The sequence below is a fragment of the Malania oleifera genome, chromosome 3 (assembly GCF_029873635.1).
Source record: "Malania oleifera isolate guangnan ecotype guangnan chromosome 3, ASM2987363v1, whole genome shotgun sequence".
Taxonomy (NCBI): Eukaryota; Viridiplantae; Streptophyta; class Magnoliopsida; order Santalales; family Ximeniaceae; genus Malania; species Malania oleifera.
In genome coordinates, this window is record NC_080419.1 from 2,400,115 (window position 1) to 2,421,079 (window position 20,965).

Below are 20,965 nucleotides of genomic sequence, written 5' to 3' on the forward strand. Positions count from 1 at the left end.
TCCAAAGTAGTAATACTACCCTTGAAGATTCTAGTATTCTGCTCCAATCAGATGCACCACACAACTCAAGAATATCATAATGTAATATTTCTAGTAAAAAAAAAAAAGAATAAATCATGGAGTTGCATTGACTCAACTATTTACTTGAACTCAAGAGTGAAGAATTATAAATAGCACATGTGAATTGTTGGCTTTATTTGTTAAGAGTTAAGTTACACTTAAGTCCATAAGAATTATTCTTCAAAGGTTATCTAGGTGCACATTCAGATACCAAAAATAATTATGGAAGTTTAAAGCTCAAAAGAATAATAACTATTACATTACATTTGGTTCATGAAATGGAATAGGGTATATATGGAAAAGCAATTGTACATGCATATAATAGTTCACTAACAAAAGCACTCCATATCTAACACTTATTGTCTTTATTCTTTCCACACACACATGGTCTAAAGCCCGAGTAAAGGAAGTTGCATAATAACTATTACATTACATTTGGTTCGTGAAATGGAAAACCAATTGTATATGCATATAATGGTTTTTCAAGGGAAAAAAAAAACTGCCTTTAATGCACCTATTGTCTTAATTCTTTTCACAAACATGTTGATTGGAGCCCGAGTAAAGGAGGTTTGCACCAGGTAGCTAACAGCGAGGATAAAACTTGTCAAATATATATAAAATGAATCCTTATCGATTATTTGTTGGGGCGTTCCAAACGAGCAACGCGTTGCAATTTTACCACCAAGATGTAGTCGCAAATTGGTAAGGGTTGGCTAGGTTGTTGTCCCAAAACAATGTGCCATGTTGGCACCCAAGTATGATATCAAATATGTGAGGGTTCCCACATCATTCTGACCGAGGCAGATATAGAAGCTAGTTGAGGAAACTAGGGTTAGATTTGAAAATTGGTACGAAGGGGCACTTAGCAGTAAAAAAATGGAGGTAGTTAGCACAGTTTTTAAGAAGAAAATTTAGCATAATCTACCTTCAAGAAACAAAAAGTGAGCAGGCAAAAAGGCTAGAGAAATTGAAAAATCAGGATTTGAACTTCGCACACTTGGAAAGAAAAATATAAGAATGTGATAGAAATAATTGTAGGCAAAGACCTAAAAGATGGTGTTGTATATGTTAAAAAAAGGTAGGAGACAGAATTACAAAAATCAAGATAGTATTAGGACAAAAGATAATAAATGTCATTAATGCTTATGCTCCTCAAAAGGCTTAGAGGAAAACTTAGAATACAATGTTGGGGAGATATAGATAATATCATACAAGAGATATTAGGGACTGAGAAAAAAATTCAATGAAGAGGATTCAAATGGTCACATGGAAAGAACATGTTATGAGAGGATAGATGGAGGACATGGATATGAAGACAACAATATGTTTGATGATATAATCTTAGACTACACGTCATATGATCTTATAACAATGAACCCATGCTTTAAGAAGGGAGAAGAACACTTTAACAACCTTCAAGAGAGGACAAAATAGAAGTCAAAAAAGATTTTTTTTTTTTTTTTCCCCATTTGCTAGGAAGGTAGATTTTTATCATGAGACTATAATCAGGTGAAAGTTTAAATCTACACACCATATATCTATATATATATATATATATATATAGATATAAAATGAGTCTGATGATATGATCTTAGACTATGCCACATTACATGATCTTATAACAATGAACACTTGCTTAAAGAAGAGAGAATAACACTTAAATAACCTTCAAGAGTGGATAAAATAAAAGTCAAATTGATTTTTTTCTAAATAGGGGGGCAGATAATTTATTATGAAGGATGGTCAGCTAGAAGTTTAGCTACACAACATAGACGGTATTATATATAATATAAATATATAAATGGTAGAGAAGGGGTAACATGGATCAATGTAAGATAAGTTTGTGGCAGAATATAAAGGGAGAAAATATAATAAAATACAAAGGTAAAATGATAAAAGATGATCGTGACTGCACTAAAGGAGATAGCTTTGACACAAACACTTTTGGAGTAGGATAGCTAGTCACTCATTCTAGTTCTATTAAGGAGATGGCAAAAGACCTTTTAGTGAATCCAGAGGAAGACGCTCAACTAGCAAAAATGGGGGTGGGTAAATACGTCCAAAAAGTCACCAAGACAAAAAGAAAGTGATTAAGGCATGTGAAAAGAATAGAAACATGGAAAACTTGGAAGAAGTATAAAGAGACGAGAAAAGATGCAAAAAGGTCATTGGTGAACTAAACATAGAGCATATAATAATTTATATGCTAGATTAGAAGCTAAAGAAGGAGCAAATGACATATTTAAACTTGCTAGAGCTAGAGAGAGAAAGAGCAAAGACTTAGATCGAATGCTCAAAAAAAGAGGATGACAATGTTTTTGTTAAAGAAGAAGATATAAAAGAAAGATGGAAAAGTCATTTTGATAAGCTATTTAATGAAAAGCAAGTAAAACTGCAGAAGGCTTAAACTTAGAATTGAAAAATAAGGAAAAAAGCTAAAAACTCGAGATTTATCTGGAAAATAAAAAGGTACTCCAGACATGTGCGATTGTAGAATATCCTTGAAATTAAAATGGAAGTTCTGTAGGACAGCTGAAATACCAGCTATGTTATATGGAAGCAACTAAGAAACAGCATATCCAAAATTTAAAAGTTACTGGAATGAGAGTTCTTAGATGGACTAGTATAACTCTAGATAAATTACAAAATGAACACATACCATTCGTTGTGAGTTAAGGATAGCACCCACAGAAGAAAAGAACTATTAGATAAAAGAGGGGCTGCAAGCAATTTAGGCCAAATAACACATCAAAGTACGGAGTGAGCATTTAGTGCATTAGGAAGGGGAGAGGTAGACCTAGAATAATTTAGACCGATGCACTAAGGATCTAACAACCCTCCATTTATCAAAGGATATTGCCTAAGATCATGCATATTGGCGGAAAAGGATACATGTAACTGAACCTTTTTAGTGAGACTAAGGCTTTCTTCTTGTTGTTGTTGCCATTCTAGATCAAATGACCATGCATAAAGATGGTGTCATTCTAATAAATTATTGGATCAAACGTTCCCATGATGAGATTTGAGAATAGTTATTCTTTGTCTATCCAAGGTTAATTTGTAACACCCAACTTCTGCAAGTTAATTCATATAATAGCAACTTTTGCATGATTTTTTTCTTTAAAACAGTACCACCTTCTCTTTTTAAAACTATTATTCTCCTTCGCAAAAGTTGTTCTACTCCAGCATCATTCCATACCGCGAATCAAACTTTACCTTATAAGCTTGAGTTCCTGAATGTAGGAGACGTAAATGGCATTACCTTGTCAAAAAATGTTTCATGTTTTGTAGATGAGGCAGATGATAGGTAGACAGAATGTGTTCTTTAAAAATAAAAAAAAGTTAATAAGAGAAAAAGAGAATACAAACTAAATAGGACAAGAAATCCTCAATAAAGAAACTAAGAAAAGAGCAGGGCAAGGACAGTTAAATTCCCAGTTTACCTAAAAGCTTAAGCTATTAGGTTGTGGGCCAACAATATATATTAAGCCTTAACACTCCCCTGCACGTGCAGCCCAATTGCATGTAGAGAAATAAATGCACGATAAACAACACCCGTTACAGGGAACAAGATAATTCTTAACAAACAAACAATAAACACAAACAAGACTAGAACCCAGCACCTCAACTGTGGCTCTGATACCATGTTAGATTATCACTTCACCTAAAAGCTTAAGTTGTTAGGTTGTGAGCCAACAATTTACATCAAGCCTTAACACGAACCCTACCATCTAAAAAATCAAACAAACGCTAACGAAGAAACCCCTTTTCAGTCACTCTCCATTGTTGTTAATAAAGCATTGCAAATTTGTCAATTCCCATTTTCAATTCTTTGCCTTGCTTTTACCATAGAAGTGAACTTCTTTTTCCTCCAAATTAGCTAACCAGAAACCCATTCTATCCAGCAAATATTGAAAACTAATAGAGCTACGGACAGGCTCAGTATGCTAAAACTTGTCTTTTTCATTGCTCATTCCAACATTCTCTGAACCAGAAACTCCCTCTAAAACATCAAATGGAGATGGAGGCTTAAAAGAAGAATCGCCCAATGTATCAGAAGAAACCCCATAAAAACCCCTGGAAAGCTCATCAGTTTTCAGAACTTCCCCTCCATAAGCACCCTGCCGACTAGGAACCCCTCATGCTGCCCAGTTGCAGAAACCACCATCACCAGAAAGGATGTACCATGAAGCTGTATCTCCTCCACCGGCTCATTTTGCCAAAACCAGACCTACGTATCCCTCCTTTTCAAATCCAACCCCCCCCCCCCCCTCCTCTGAATCACCAGCCTCACCTACATTCCCTATATGCTGAAACAAGTGTTCAGCTTGATGTCTGCTCATTTGTACAGCCTCTTTACTAGTTCGTTGGCCCCTGAAACACAGGCCTATGAAGAAGAAGCAGTCCCACTCTGGCCTGGTGAAATCCCTAGTGCATTAGAGAGCTCAAAAACCCTTAAAAGCTCCCTTAAAAGCCCAATGAATTGCAAATGGGCCGAATTTCCCTCAAAAGACCCTGGCTTATAATCCAACAGCTGAGCCATATGTATTGTAATGTCAAGAATCCCTGCCCAGATCATTAGAATCCCACTCTACTCTCTGGTGCGCTTGCAAATCCGCGATCATCCCCTTCCTCTTGCAAATCCTATTTTCCCCAAAACCTCCTGGACTGCTCCAGCACTCACTCTTTGGGCACCTCCACAATTCCGACATCCCCATCCATCCTTTGCTATATCTGAACAACTGGTCAGTACTCCCTTCCAGCTCCCACAATCAGGACTCCCTGACAGTTGACCCACAACTTTACTCATCTTCTCCGAACCCAAAATCGCCAGCAACACTCTCAAAAACCTCCACCAACCCTCCCCTTCCTGACCTCCAAGGATGAAGATCGAATAACCCTTGCCATTTGATCATAAACCCAACTCCATAAATCTGATTTGATTTAGTAGCTGCCCAAAATTTTACCTTACCAGACTTCCTGTGACAAGTGACCTTCTCCAGTTCTGATAAAAGCAAGGAAAACACTCACATACGCATCAAGCAACTCATAAAGTAATCCTAATCCACCACATGCATCTGATTTTTCTCCTTCGAACAAAACCCTCTACCCCTTTTTCAGTTGCAGATCAAAAGTTTTTTACACCGATCACTGGAGATTCTCTTCCATACTTATTTATGAATGAATCCATCAAGACAAACAAAATGGCAATGAGTGCAAGAGTGAAGGAGGTGTTCATTTTTCAGGAAAATACACAATGACAACTTAAATGTTACTGATGTGTAAAAAAAAAAATTGGAATGTTTAAATGCTTCCTTTCAATCATAAAGTAATCATCTAATAGAATAAAAGTTTTGTTGAAACCATAAATATGTAGATAGTTTTTGTATGCTCATGAATGTGTCCACCCACATGCAGAGAGAGAGAGAGAGAGAGAGAGAGAGAGAGATTTAAACATTTAGCAGATTATAACCTTAAATAACCCATACTGCACATTGAATGCTGCACGTGTAATGTTCTCCATGAAATCTTTGAAAATCCCACCACCATCTATACCAGCCTCCTCAACTCCAAATTCATTGACAAATGTTACACGAATCTGCAAGTAAAGAGCAGCAAACAATTATTTCATGGCTCTCAATAAAAACCAGGAAAAAATAATAATGATAATTTTCTCCCAAGGTTACCATCCTCAGAGAACTGAGCAGATTTTCTAAATGTCGAATGAAAATTTATAAGGACAAGCATGCAAATGCATTCATTACCAATCCTCGAAGATCATCTTCAGACAAGGCGCTCAACTGACTAAATGCGTCTTCCAAAATATGATCCCGCCGTATTCTGAATCTGTTTCTAGTAAAAACAGCATGAGAACCATTTCTTTGCCTTGCTGCTGTCAACTGTGACTGTTACATGGTTTCAACAATGCGGTCATGGAAAAAGAAACAAATAAGTGTAACAGAATTTCACTGAAATTTATTTGGCATGGACGAAAGATAAATAAGTAATTCCAATAATAACCAATCCAAACAATAGTACTGTTGATAACATTCGCAACCACTGTTACTTCCCACAATGAAGGACATGCAAGCACAAAAATTAATAGGTAAACTGTAATCAGCCTATCAAAAACTCACAGTGAATATCTTAACCCTGCTTGTGAATGGGACCAAAAATGGAGCTTGTTTCAAAACATCATTGGCTCTGGTGTTTTCCATCACAGCCTGGAGAAAGATTATGTTAGAAACAGCTAAAGCAGGAAAATGTTCTTCACTGTGACCAATGGCCAAACGAAGTGGCTATTACCTGAGAAATAAAGTGCTCATTGACACCATCAGCATGGAAGTCACTGGGAGATGTAAACTGTCGTCTGTTGTTCCAATCTTGCAACTACAATAATAAACAGAATCAAAAGATAAGGTAGACAAAATGGAGCATATTATTTCCAATATATCTTCAACTAATGAAATACACATTTCTCTTCAATGTGTAGATAAACAATAGTTAAACTCTTAGAGAAGCAAACCAGGAGCTATCTTAAATCAGAATATCATAAAAAATCAAAAAGCATTCACATATATTCTACTTTAAAAATAGGAATTTATCAAACTAGAACCTCAAAATTCACAACTTATCCTTGCACGTACCTGTGAGAGGAGCTCAGCAGCCACAATGCTAACCCTATGATAAATAAATTCTACAGGGCGTCGCTTATGGGCAGCGGCCCGTCCAGTCACAGGACTGACCCATAAAAGATGCCATAAGGCCTGCAGATAACAACAATTGTGTGAATTATGACAATATTAATTGGAATGAAATACTACTGTCTCGAGAAGCTATGTTTCCATAAGACATAAAACTGATAAAGCCATAACCATATATGGGTATCATCAGCCAAATTTGAAATAGCAGTACAGAACAAAATTGATTCTGGTTTTAGAAGTGCTGTAGGAAAGAATGGATTTGTGAGCTTTGGTAAAACCATTAAAGGATATGCATACTGCATTTCAACATTGAAGAGGCATCCAACTGTGCTGAATCTTCTCTCAGAAAAAAAAGATGTACAACAGATTCGTATGACATTTGCTCAGTTTTAATGACCTACAAAACTATAAATTAACAAGATGCTACCTGTCTCAGAATAATAACTAGGCTTCTGATATCCTTCAGTGACAATGGCTTCTCCTTTTCATAGAATTCCTCATTATCAACTATCATAAGGATGTGCCTGATTCACCACAAATTAGGATAGAGTTAGTTATGTCTTGAAACCTCAGATGGCTGCATACAGACTAAGCATCTTGTGGACATCTATATAATACAAAGAATAATTTAATCAATGAGGATAGACTTAGTTATGTCTTGAAACCTCAGATGGCTACATATAGACTAAGCATCCTGTGGACATATGTATAATACAAAGAAGAATGAAAAGATTAACAGTATTTAATGAACAGTCAGAATTCAAATAAGCAGTCTTACTTATACACAGGACAGAAAACAGCCAAAGGTAATAGCCAACCAGGAGTATCTCCAGACAGATATGGTAATAGCTCTGACAAGGATGACCATTTTTGATTCTCATGGCATCTCTTCATAAAGTTCCAAAGAACCGGAACAAGTTCAGTACGATAAGCTAGTACAGTCATAATACGCTCAAGGGGTAATGTGTTAAAAGTAACATGAAGAAAGGCACATGCAGCACCAACAGCTGCCGCCTCTTTATTGTCCGGTCCCTCTTTATGTGAACCATTGAAAGAAGATCCTCCAAATAAAACATTTGTCTGCTCAGAAAGCACAAAAATCAAGACTCTTTTTCAAGGTACGTCTTATTTATATATATATATATATAAGAAAGCACAAAAATCAAGACTCTTTTTCAAGGTTCATCTTATTTATATATATATATAAAAGAAAGGTTTCTAAAGACTGATATCGCATGTATTAGGGTATCATACCAATTGCAAAAGCAGGCGTGCATCTATTGCATTGAATATCTGCTGCTCCAAATCACTATTTAGACCTTTTTCCACGACTTCATCACCCACAGTCATTTCATCTTCAGCCACAGTGGAATCTGAAGTGCAGTTACATGATAATTCATTCAATTAAGCAGTTTTTCAAAAAAGTAAAAATCATAGAAAAATCATTTGGAACACAAAATCCCCCACAAAGGCACATAAAATAAAATAAATTAATAAAAAGAAAAGTACTAATGAACATAAATGGCTTGATCATCACAAAGCATACTTTCTCTGCTTTCTCTATTTGATGTTGTCATAGGAGGAAGTGCCTCCAATAAAAATGTCATAACAGCTGCAAAATCTTTGGCCTGATATAGATTTAAAAAATAGGTAAAATTAGCTTCAAACCTTACTAGATTGTTACAATTGAATATTCAACTTTTGCACACTCAACAACTTAAGACACATACATGGAAAACAGCAATCATTGGCAAGCACATAAGTAGGGGAAAAAATACCCAGATCTAGAAATCCTAGTCAATCAAAGAACTAGGAAAAAAATGAAGGTGGACTTGAAGAATGCCCCTCATTTAGGAAGCATTTGGCTCTGGTTATCCTAAATTCTGCCCTTCTAGAATCCCTTCCCTGGGTATCTTATGCCTGTAGGATTACTGTCTCACAGGAATAAATTTGTTTAGTTCATAATCCGGATCTTAGTAATACAAGTGTTTGGCATTACATGGGTATTATAATTTCTAATTTTATTAAAATGAGATTACTGGAATACCCCTAACTTATAATTAATAGTATTACATATATTCTTGTAATATGCATATACAACAACAACAAAACCAAGCCTTAATTCCCACTAGGTGCATATATATAACAATAATTGTAATAATATTTTTAAATAAAACATCATAATAAAGAAAATAATAATAAAAATATAATATAACAATAATAATAGCAACAACAACCAGAAAAAGCAACAAGTATTTAACAGAAATAATTTAAATAGATAACAATAATAATAATAATTATTATTATTATTATAATTATAATAACTTAACTATGCAGTTACTGTAGAGTAGCAGATCTACTGAAGTTCTGTTGCCAGACATGTCAAATGCGGTAATATTTCCTCACTTATTTACTCATTGTTCTTTTGCTTGGAACTCATGGGACCTCCTTCTGGAGTATTGGAGAATTATGGTTTAGACCAAATCCAGTGGAAGGTCTTTTGACTATATCTTTTCCGATTTACAAAAGTAAGGATGCTAAAAGGCTGTCGAGATGTGCTCTTGGGCTGTTTTGTGGGAATTTGATTGAGAAGAAATGCTAGAGTTTTTATCGGGAATATATTATCAAAGGGGTTTATTTGGGACAGGATTCAATACTTGACTTTTCTTTCAGTTTATAGTGCTGCATGCTTTAAGGATTGCTTTTTTCAAGGCATTGTCAGAGACAAGAATTCCTTATTAGGATGATGTTTTTTCTTTATTGTTCTGCTTGAGGACTTCTGATTCTCTTCCTTTGTATCTTTACCTAATACTTTTAAATAAAGTTTCTTTTTTGATCAAAATAAAAATAATAATTTTATGATAATAAAAGTTAAAGAATGTTAATTTAATTTTTTATATATTTTTTATGACAATAGTCATAATATTGAAAAAAAAAACAAATACTAATAATTTTTTATAATAATAATAATAATAACAATATGTGCCATTAAAAATAATAATTAAAATATTCAAAAACCACAACAATAAAAATATATAATGTTTAATAATATTTTGAATAATAATTTTTTTATGATAGCTGATTGGCTAGTTGGAAGGATTGCTTTCTGCCGCTCCTTCTTTATAGAAAAAAAAAATTTCATTAATAGGTAAGAATTTACTAGGGAGAATAAGATATCTCCCAAAGAAAATCTGGTTCAACCAGAAAAGGAACTGAAACAATAAAAAGAGAAACATCACACCAGCCAATTCCTCCAATCCCCATGCAACTCCTGAAAACTAGCTTCCCAAAACTTCCAAACCCAACACACAAGAAGCCAGTTACTGAAGCCATAAACCACATAAGACTGCAAATATGCCAATCTTCCACAGCATTGCCCTATCCTTCCTTCTTCCAAAGCCAGCGAATGAGATGGCTAACAAGTCTCCACTGAATGGGGGCAAACCCAGCTCTCTTCCATAATGCCAAACAGTTTGTTCCGTATCCTCAATGCAAAATTACAATGCAAAAAGGAGAACGGATGGTGTCTCGGAATTCCTATAACAGAGCACGCAAACATCTGGAGAGAGAGCCTTCAAAGGTCTCCCAATCTGCATCAAGTTATTGGTATTAATTTTGTTAAGTGCAACCAATCATGTAAAATATTTGATTCTTGGGGGGACTTTAACTTTCCAAACAATAGGATAGAGAGAAAAAGAAGAATCGGAAAAGGTCAAGAATTCATAGAATGATTTGCAAGTAAACAACACCCCCCCCCCCCCCCCGGGGGACCAAGATGTAACATCCCTTCCTAAATATAGGCAATTATTCAATAAAGACAACAAGGAAGATAACTCCACCATTGCCCTAACATTTAGAGGTCTCCTAAGATGGAGATTTCAAGAAACCAAAGAGCTACTCAAATTGTCAACAAAAAAAGGAATCACTGTATTCAATTCAAAACACACAAAAAAAAAAAAAAAAACACGAGTAAAAGAAGTGGGAAAAAAAAGGCCTTCCCAAGCCATGGGTCTTTCCAAAAACGAATCATAGAACCCCTTCCCACCTCAAATTTAGTGAAAGGAGTGAAAAGAGAATAAATCTGGCAAAAATAGACCCCCACGAACTCCCCAAATAACACCTCAAACAAGCATTGGTGTCCCACCCATTTTCATCCAACCCAAACTTACTTCGTATGACTCTATGCCACAGGGAATTTTCTTCTAAAGTGAAATGCCATAACCATTTAGCTAAAAGAGTGATGCTTTTATTTTTAGACACCAAATTACCAAGATCCAAACAACCCCCCCCCCCCTTTTCTCCTTTTTAGTCTAACAAATCTCTGCCCAGCTCACAAAATGGTCCTTATGACTCCCCACACCAAACCAGAAGAAATCTCTCATGGTTCTCTCAAGCTTACTAGCCATCCCCACTAGAATCTTAAAAAACGGACAAGAAATACAACGGAATGCTAGAAAGACGGGCCTGAATAAGCATAATTCTACCCCCAAGAGAGAAAAAGCCCCCTTTCCAACCACGTAATCTCTTCGTCATCCTTTACACTACCGAATTCCAAAAATCTGCCACATTAGGATTCCCTCCCAAAGGAACCCCTAAGCAAGTCAAGGACCAATCCCATAAACTACTCCCCACGTCTATAGCCCAATCACTAATTCTCTCGATGGATGTGTTTAAGGATGCTAACCCACTCTTCCCCATATTATTTTTGAGCCCTTAAGCCCTCTCAAAAACTTCAAGAATACCCAGAATTCTCCAAAACAAAGGGCTATGATCATCAAGGAAGAAAATGGCATCGCCAGCAAATTGAAGATGAGAAACCAAACCACACCTAACCCTTGCACCAACCCCCTATCTACCACAAATCCACCATCCTACGCAAGACATCAGCTGCAAGGACAAACAAAAAGGGAGATAACAGGTCTCCTTGTCTAATGCCCCTCAAAGCAATAAACCAAGATTTGGGTTCACCAATCACAATAACTGAGAGCCAAACATTAGACAAACAACCCCTATCCACCTACGACAATGTTCACCAAAACCTTTTTTTCACAAAAGCCTCATCCAAGAAGCTCCAACTCACTCTATCGTAAGCTTTATCAAAATCTATTTTGGAAGCAACTCCCTCTCCTTATTACAATGAATATCCTCCACAACCTCATTGGCCACTAGAATAGCCTCCCCTATTAGTCTCTCCCCCCCCCCCCCCAAAAAAAAAAAATCCACTCTAAGCACTCGAGATAATGTTGTTGAGCGCTGAACTCAACCTATTACCTAGCACTTTAGTGATAATCTTATATAATAATGAAATCAAATCATAATAATAATGATGATAATATTTTTTTCATAAGAAAACAAGATACATTAGGAAAACAATAAAAAAAAGATAACCTTAAGCAATGATGGGAAATCCTTAAAAATATGTTTAAACATAACGATAAAATTAAAAATAAATAAAACCTTAACAAGAATTGACCAAGAAAAACCTCTCTTTCAACCTATTACATTGTATTTATCAAATTTTCTAATTCTTTTGACCCTTCTTTACCTTACTTTTACCACCATCCAGTTGAATTTTGTCTCCTCCAAAATCAAATAGCAACAAGCCCATCTTACCCATCAAATGCTAAAGCTTCTAGATCCTTCTTAAAAATCTCCTCCACAGGGATGGGCAAAATTGCATCCTTTCACATTTGCTTCTCATCAATTCTGTCATTCTTAAAACTAGAAAGCCTCTCCACTCCTTCCATTGGAGGTGGCAGCATATAAGATAAATCCCCTAGTAAATCAAATGAATAAGAAACATATCCATATTCCTGAATCTCACCCCAAAGCAATCCCCAATCACAATCAAACTCACTAAGGACTTCACTATCATATGCAAAAGATCCCCCTTTTCTTCTTTTCCCTTCCTTCGTTAACCCTCACAATTGTATCATCCTTCTAAATATAAGGCTTTTCCACAACACTTAAATTTCCTCCTGTATCTCCCCTTAAAATCTTTTTCATCAATTCATCAAGAATTTTCTCACTTCACTTCAAATCTTTTCCTTATTTCAACAACCATCTATACTACCTTCTGACCAGCATAAACTTTCACCCGTAAACTTATCAAAGTTGATTGCTTCATCAACAGATTTTTACGCCAAAACAACATATTTCAATGAATCTCACCTAAACAAGATTTTTGGTTCATTATAAACCCCCCCCCCCCTTTTTTATCAGCCACCACCAAGGGCTCACTGTTCATTATCTCCTCTATGCAGATTCCCTCACCCACTAAAGGCACGGAATCATCAGCCAAACTCTCTGAAATGTTTGAGACAAATCTGGTTTTAACTGCCTCTTCCCCTTCAATACCTACTCAACTGATATCTCTTGTGAAGAGGAAGTAGCTTATTGCTCCAAATGCAAAAAACAGAGCTAAATTTGGCCCCAGCAAATTGCAATCTCTGAGATGGAAATTGGGTCTTCTTCGAAGAAGAAATTTCAGCCAAGTCCACGGGCTGCCCATAAAAATTACTAAATGAACTCTGGGCACAACTTGTAATTGAGTTGAGAACTAGGCATGCATCAGAGAAGTTAATTGAGATTGAATCCCCATCCTCAAGTTAAAATTGGGATGAATACCTAAAAAATTAATAATAGAACATTGGGCCTGAGATTCCAGGTCCATTTACCTCTACCTTATTCTGAGCTAAAAGGGCCTCATTACCAGCCAGCTGGCTGATACATGGGCCCAATCCAGGTCTAAACCAGAAGAAGCCAGACTATCCAACAATTATCTAACAAAACACACAGGCCCAGACCATCCCATCTACAACCCATAGATTGTTTCTTACAAAACCCTAGCCACTCAGCTGTAGGTAAATTACAATTGTTTGTCCAGAGTCGGTGGAGGATCTGTTGGTCATTTCATTTTCTGGTTTTGGTAAAAGGAAGGATGTACATGCTTTGTTGAGACATGTGTTTTACGTGGTTCTTACAAAACCCTAGCTGCCTCAGCTGTAGGTAAATTACAATCGTTCGCATCTTTTCTTATATATAACAAACGAAGATCAATTCATTAGATAAGGAAGAGTATACAAAAAGGAGAATAAGAAATCCTCCCAAACAAAAGAAGGGGAAAAAAAGAACAAAAAACAAAACAATAAGACAAGAAATGGCAATCAAACTAACAAAGCTAGCCAAACCCATTAAAAATCAGAAAGCTTCAGTCCTTTAAGCAACCATCAGCAGCACACCAAAGTGAGGCTAAATAATGAATATTCTCCCATAAAAAAGCGGAATTCATCTTTTCTACATAAATATACGAGCATTTCTTTCCAGCTATAAACCCCACAGAACAGCGAAAAACGCACAACTCAACAAAGCATGTGCATCCTTCCTTTTACCAAAACCAGAAAATGAAATGACCAACAGATCCTCCACCAACTCTGGACAAACCCAACTTTCTCCCAAAAGATCAAAAGGCTTCTTCCAAATATTCCAAGCAAAAGAGCAATGCAAAATCAGATGAGAAGCTGTTTCAGAACTATCAAGACATAAAAAACACATGTAGAGGTAAGTGCCTTCGAGGTCTCCTACTCTGCAACAGCTCATTGTTGTTAACTCTATTAAGAATGACCAACCGAATAACACATTGATTTTTTTAAAGAACTTTGGCACACCAAATCATTTTATGGAGCAGAAAGGATATATTAGCATTAAAAAATCAAAGAAGGATTAGCAGGAATAAAATAAACCCCCCAAAGAATCTAAAGGCCAAGAATGACTAACCCCGTAAATGGAGGACAACAATTATCCAACAGCATCAACAAGGAAGACAGCTCCTCCACCTTCCTATCATTTAGAGTTCTACAGAAGTGGAAGTCCCAAGAAAATGACTATCACAAGTCAAAAAGGAGAAAATAACCACTTTATGCCCTGAAATCAACTGGTAAAGACGAGGATAAGTATTGGACAAATCAGTATAACTCACCCAGATATCTTCCCAAAAACGAATTTGAGAACCATTACCAAAAACAAAATTAGTGTGAGGAAGGGTCGAATCTGAGAAATATACCTCCATGGACCTTCTAAAGAACATATAATTCCCAAATTAGCATTCCACCCATTCACATGCGAGCCAACTTTACTTTTAATGACTTTATGCCAAAGAGAACTACTCTAACGGAAGCCGCCATAAGCATTTAGCCAAAGGAGCAGTATCTTTAGAGACAGTAGATGCCAACTTACCAAGACCCAAACCCCATCCAACTTAGGCCTACATAAGTACAATCCTTTGCATCTTGTTGCTCCAATTGCCTCACATCATCTCCCATAGTTGTCACCACAATCTGCACAGAGTTGATTAATTTCTGGTGACACAACTTCCTTCAAAGACTGACTTTTTCGCAGCCCTGCCAAAAATATTTCCATCCTTACAACTATCTTCCTCGCCTAAATTCGGCACCAGCTCCTTAGAGAAACTCTGCCATCCTTCATCACAAAGACCACCCGGTAAAAAAAATAAAGAACCTTTTTTGATTCCACCCTAACCCCCACTCCACGTACGTATCCTGTCTCGTCAACCTAAGTACCTAACTATCATTCAATATTCACCCTTTTGGAATCTTATATTACAAGAGAAAATCTCCAACTGCCCAGACACTGAAGATAAATCATTGGCAATCCAGTGTGCCACCACTACAGAAACCCTAACCCATCGATTTTGAACAAGGTTTTTTTTAAAAAAAAAATTGATAGAAGACAATTTTATTAAAAACAAAGAAACATACAACATAATGGAGGAAAAGGAGTCCTCCCTAGATAACAAAAGATACAAAAAACTATATACTACTAAAAGAACTGGAAAGAAACAGTACAAGCAAGAATTAAATGAGCACAGCCCTCCAATCTCTCATGAGGTCAAACAGCAGTAATCCCCAAAAAAATCCAAATAGATGCTAAGAAACTCGTTGTATCCCACAAAGTAACCGTGAGCAGGTTGAGCAACATTTAAAAACCCTGATGTTCCTCTCAATCCACGAATGATGGCGAAGACAGCCGCAAACCAAAGAGCTCTGCCAGCTCTATTCTTTTTTAAAACCCCTGAAGTTGACACCAATGACAAGTCTCCCACCTTTCCTGGAGCCACCCACTCTTCCTCCGCAAGTGAAAAAAGGGCATTCTAGAGCTCCACTACTACCCTATAATGCACAAAAAGATGGGCATCTGTTTCGTTGCTTGCACAACACACAAAACACATGTTAGGACTGAGAGCTTTATGGGCCTTCTCCTCTGAAGCAAATCCTGTGTTCATCCTTTCTAGGATCACAGTCCAGCCAAAAGCCCGAATCTTCCCAAGGACCATAACCCTCCAAACAATGTGGTCCAAGGAAGGTAGGGGGAGGGAGGCTTTAAAAGGTGAAAGATAAAGGATTAAGAAGTGAAGGTACCCAAGGAATCACCCTCCCACACTCTCCCATCCTCATGAATGGTACATGATGGTCCAATAAAGAAAGAAGGATAGTGAGCTTGACCTCTCTTGCATTGAGATTCCACTCTCCCATCCTCATGAATGGTACATGATGGTCCAATAAAGAAAGAAGGATAGTGAGCTTGACCTCTCTTGCATTGAGATTCCTAAAGATATGGAAATCCCAATAAGGACCCTCTCAAAAGAAACGAATGAATTGATGGGAGCATTATGTAGCAATGAAAGATTGAACAAATAAGTAAATTTCAACACCAACGAAGACTCCCCCACCCACACATCCTCCCAGAAGCGAACTTTTTTTCTATTACGCACTTTGAACCAGATTAGAGAAAAGAGAAAAGAGCAAATGAGCTACCTGGATCTCATCTCGACAGTGATGAGAATCATGAGATCTTTCTTTCATGGCAAACAATGCCATGAGCAATCACAAACCATGATCAAGGACTTGGAGAGAGGAGAGAGGGGAGAGAGTATGTGCATCCATCCGAATCTAATCCACTTTGCATTTGTTATAATAATAATAATTATTATTATAACAATGTATTGTCATTATTATTATTAGTCAACAAAGAGATTTTCATCCAAGAGTTTGGTTCATGGAAAGCTTCATCGCCATCACGTCCCTCACCGCACATCGTCGACACTGGCGAATCCCAACAAATGTTGCCACTTCCTCTTGCCATTGTAGTTGTTCCGAGTTAGCTGCAAAATGGTTCCACACGCGGAGGAAGCGGCCCAGGCTGATTAGGGTGGCAGCTACGTGTCTTCTTGATCATTCATGCTGTCTTTGTCTCCCAGACCTGGTCAAGATCAAGCACCAAGAAGAAAAGAAAGACTCCCGCTCCCACTCTTGCATAGTGCCTCCATCTCCTGTGTACACGAAACAATGCCTCCTCCTCCATCAAACGCCCTCCTCCATCAAACGCCGCACAATGTCACTTTCTCCGATGCATCCTTGGCAGACAGCATATCAGTCCTGCGCTTCCTCTCATGGCCAGAAGCATCTCCTTCACATGCCTCCTGCACCGCAGCTGCTTCTCTTATGGCAGCCTCACACGGCCAGTGTGAGGGCCTCTTTCGCGATAGCCTCCCATGCTAGAAGGTCCAGAACTGTCATGAGGATTCAGGATCACTGAGGTCGTCAACGAGGACGAACAGATCTGACCCCAAATCTGTCATATCCAAGTTGTCAAGAACTGTGGTACCATCGGCTGCAGCGGCGCTCGATTGAAGGCCTTGCTGCTTCGACTTGGGAATAGATGACTTCTTCGCCGACACCTTCCGGTTCGTCACTCGGGGAGGCATCGTCGCAGATAGCTGGCGGCCACCTTTGGTTCTCTTTTCTCTGAACACTGAAGAAAGTGGTGTTTGCTAGTTTCCCACATCAGTCTTGTCGATAAGGAAATTCATTTAATTAAATCTAATAATTTCAGTTTCATATTAAATTTTGGATTCATTATATACAAAATAAATAAATACCTACCAACTAAATTACTCTTCTTTTCTTTTTTTTACTTTTACTTCTAAAGGTTTCTTTTCTTTTTTATATCTTTCATTTGCTGTATTCTACTCTCTTTTGGTTTTGTTTCTCACCAACCAAACAGATCCACTCTCTGAACTTCCTTTTTTTCCTGTCTTTTCCTTTCTTTTCTCCTAAAGACTCAAACAAATCCAAGGATTCTTGTTTCCTCAATCCTAAAATCATGAAGAAGAAATAAAGATTTATGGGTAGAGGAATTCTATTTCTTCAATATTCTTGGATGTGATTCTTGAATTTAGAGTTGAAGAATACTTGCAATCCCTCGTTGATTAAATATTCTTTGAATTGATTTTCATTAGCAGCATCAAAATTTATTGCGTCAGGTACTTGCGATAATATTTTTAAAGTGGCTGTCGTTACCTTTTTTAGTTTCAATCACCGGTGAGATAGTCTCCTCTCTTGTTATTTCTGTTCTTAATACAATTATTAAGAATTTTTCCAATATTTGGTTAGTGGTGAAGATTTTGTGTTTTTGATTTTTAGGATTAGTATATGCATTTTTGTGTTTTTTATTTGCAAGTTTTAGAATATACAAAATTTTTCAAAAAGTGCTATTGCATGATTTTTTAATTTTAGCCTGGCTTGGATTAACAAGCAAAATTGTATGCTTTAAAGTTTTTTAATGCATTGTATTGCGTGCGCAGTTTCTATTAGTTGTAGGGTGTGACTTAGAAAAATGTATAGGTGAAACAAGTTTGCAAAAAAAAAAAAAAAACGCAAACGTGTACTTTGCCTATGTAACACAAATCCTTTATACACACAGCCAGTCCCAAGTCCGAACAAAGGAGTAGGGTTGTGTTAAGTAGTAAGCAACTAGCATTAAATTTTGTCAGATCTTATTATCATGAGCTCTTACCAAATTCACCTAGGTCAAGGGAATAGACCAAGTCAGTATAAATGGGAGAGGGTTAATAAGTTAGCACAAGAAACTAAAAAAATTAGCAACTTGAAATATAGGGACTCTTCCAGGAAAAATTATGGAAATAGTGGAAATAATGTTTAGAAGAAAAATTAACTTAATCTACCTTCAAGAGACGAAATGGATAGGACAAAAAGCTAGAGAAATTGAAAAATCAAGATTTAAATTTTGGTACACTGGTAAAGAGAAACATAAAAATGGGGTGTGTATTATTTTATATAAATACCTAAAAGATAATGTAGTAGATGTTAAAAAAAAAATAAGGGATAGGATCATGAAAATCAAGATAGCTTTAGGCTGGGTCCTAGGAGATAGTGAATGTCATTAGTGCGTATGCTCCCCAAATAGGCTTAACAGAAAATCTGAAAAGACAAGGGATACCAATGCCTATAAATACGTTCATAGGAGCTGATTTGAATAGTCACATTGGCAAGGATAATATACAATATAAGAGGATACATAGAGGCCATGGTTATGGAGATAAAAATGAGGCCGGTGATACAATCTTAGATTTTGCTATGTCTTACGATTTGGTTATGTTGAATACTTGCTTTATAAGAAAAGAAAAACTTAATAACTTTCAAGAGTGGGTATAATAAAAGCCAAATAGATTTCTTCTTAACTAAGAACAGGGGTCGTCTATCTTGTAAAGATTGTAAAGTTATTCCAGGTGAAAGTTTGGCTACATAACAGTCTTAGTACTAGATATACATATTAAAAAATCAAAGAGTGAGTAATATAAATCAACACAAGAGGACTAGATGGTGGAACTTGAAGGTAAATAATATAGAAAAAATCAAAGATAAAATGAACAAAGAATGTGATTGGATTGGATAGTAGGAAATGAGGTTGATGCAAATACTGTTTGAAATAAAATGACAAATTCTATCATAAAGATAGCAAAAGAGGTTTTAGATGATCCAAAGGAAGATGCTTGGGTAGTAAAGAAAGTTGGTGGTGAGATCAAGAAGCCCAAAAAGTCATTAAGACAAAAGGATATTGGTATAAAATATGGCAAAATTGTAAAAATATAGAAAATCTTGAAAAATATAAAGAAGCAAGAAAAAATGCAAAAAAAAAAGACTATTAGTGAAACTAAACATTGAGCTTATGATACTTTATATACTAAACTAGATACAAAAGAAGGAGAAAAAGGCATTTATAGACTTGCTAGAACTAGAGAAAGAAAATGCACGGATTTAGGAGATGTAAAATGTATAAAGGACTAGAATGATAATGTCTTAATTAGAGAATAAGACATAAAAGGGAGGTGGCGGAGATACTTTGATAAGTTGCTTATTGAAAACCAAAATGAAATATTGAACTTGGAAGTGACAAAAGAGGAGAAGACTAAAAATAGGAGATTTATTTGCAAAATTAGAGTCCTTGAAGTTAAGATGACATTAACATAGCTGAAGAGTGAGAAATCTATAGGACCAGATAAAATACCAATTGAAGTTTGGAAATGTTTAGTGAATAAATGAACTATTTGGTTAACTAACCCATTCAACAATATTATAAAAACCAAGAAAATGTTAGAAGAATGGAGGAAAGGTTCGTTAGTACCTTTGTACAAAAATAAAGGCGATATTCAAAATTGTAATAACTATCATCGAATTAAGATGAGTCATACGATGAAATTATAGGAAAAGGTAATTAAACATAGAATAAGATTTGAAAAAAAGATTTCATAAAATCAATTTGGTTTTATGTTTGGGAGATCAACAACAGAAGTTATTTATCTTTTAAGAAGTTTAATGGAAAAGTTTAGGAAAAAGGACTTACAGTATTTATTGACCTAGAGAAAGCTTATGATAGAGTACCTAGGGAAGTTCTTTGATGGGTATAACAAAAGAAGAGAGTTTGCAGTAAATATACGGAGGTCATTAAGGATTGTATGATAGAGTAGTGACTAAAGTTAAGACTGTAGGAGGAGATTCTACAGTGTTTCCAATCAAAATAGGTGTACATCAAGGTTCTACTTTGAGTACTTATTTTTTACTTAAGTGATGAACTAACTAGGCATATCCAAAATGAGATCCCTTGATGTATGTTATTTGCAGATGATATCGTGTTGTTTGATGATAGTAGAAGCGGAGTAGAATCTAAGCTAGAACTTTGGAGAGCCATTTTAGAGTCTAAAGGGTTTAGGATAAGTAGGAATAATACAGAATATATGAAATGTAATTTCAGTAATATAAGGAGTAGCAATAAAGAGAAGATACTGGATAATCAAGAGATAAATGGCATTGATAGATTTAGAT

General features: G+C 36.2%; 1 protein-coding gene across 3 annotated transcripts in view; it reads right to left on the reverse strand.

Moving 5' to 3' along the window:
- The window catches only part of LOC131151708 (E3 ubiquitin-protein ligase UPL6), a 76,628-nt gene that overhangs the window by 29,345 nt on the left and 26,318 nt on the right, over positions 1 to 20,965 (reverse strand). For all 3 annotated transcript variants that reach the window (XM_058103086.1, XM_058103087.1, XM_058103088.1), the window contains exons 8-16: positions 8,311 to 8,392; positions 8,019 to 8,137; positions 7,543 to 7,844; positions 7,192 to 7,288; positions 6,708 to 6,827; positions 6,367 to 6,450; positions 6,198 to 6,284; positions 5,826 to 5,966; positions 5,534 to 5,659 (exon numbers count right to left, since the gene is read on the reverse strand). In XM_058103086.1, coding sequence (XP_057959069.1) covers positions 5,534 to 5,659; positions 5,826 to 5,966; positions 6,198 to 6,284; positions 6,367 to 6,450; positions 6,708 to 6,827; positions 7,192 to 7,288; positions 7,543 to 7,844; positions 8,019 to 8,137; positions 8,311 to 8,392 — 1,158 coding nt within the window. The remainder of the gene's footprint in view (positions 1 to 5,533; positions 5,660 to 5,825; positions 5,967 to 6,197; positions 6,285 to 6,366; positions 6,451 to 6,707; positions 6,828 to 7,191; positions 7,289 to 7,542; positions 7,845 to 8,018; positions 8,138 to 8,310; positions 8,393 to 20,965) is intronic.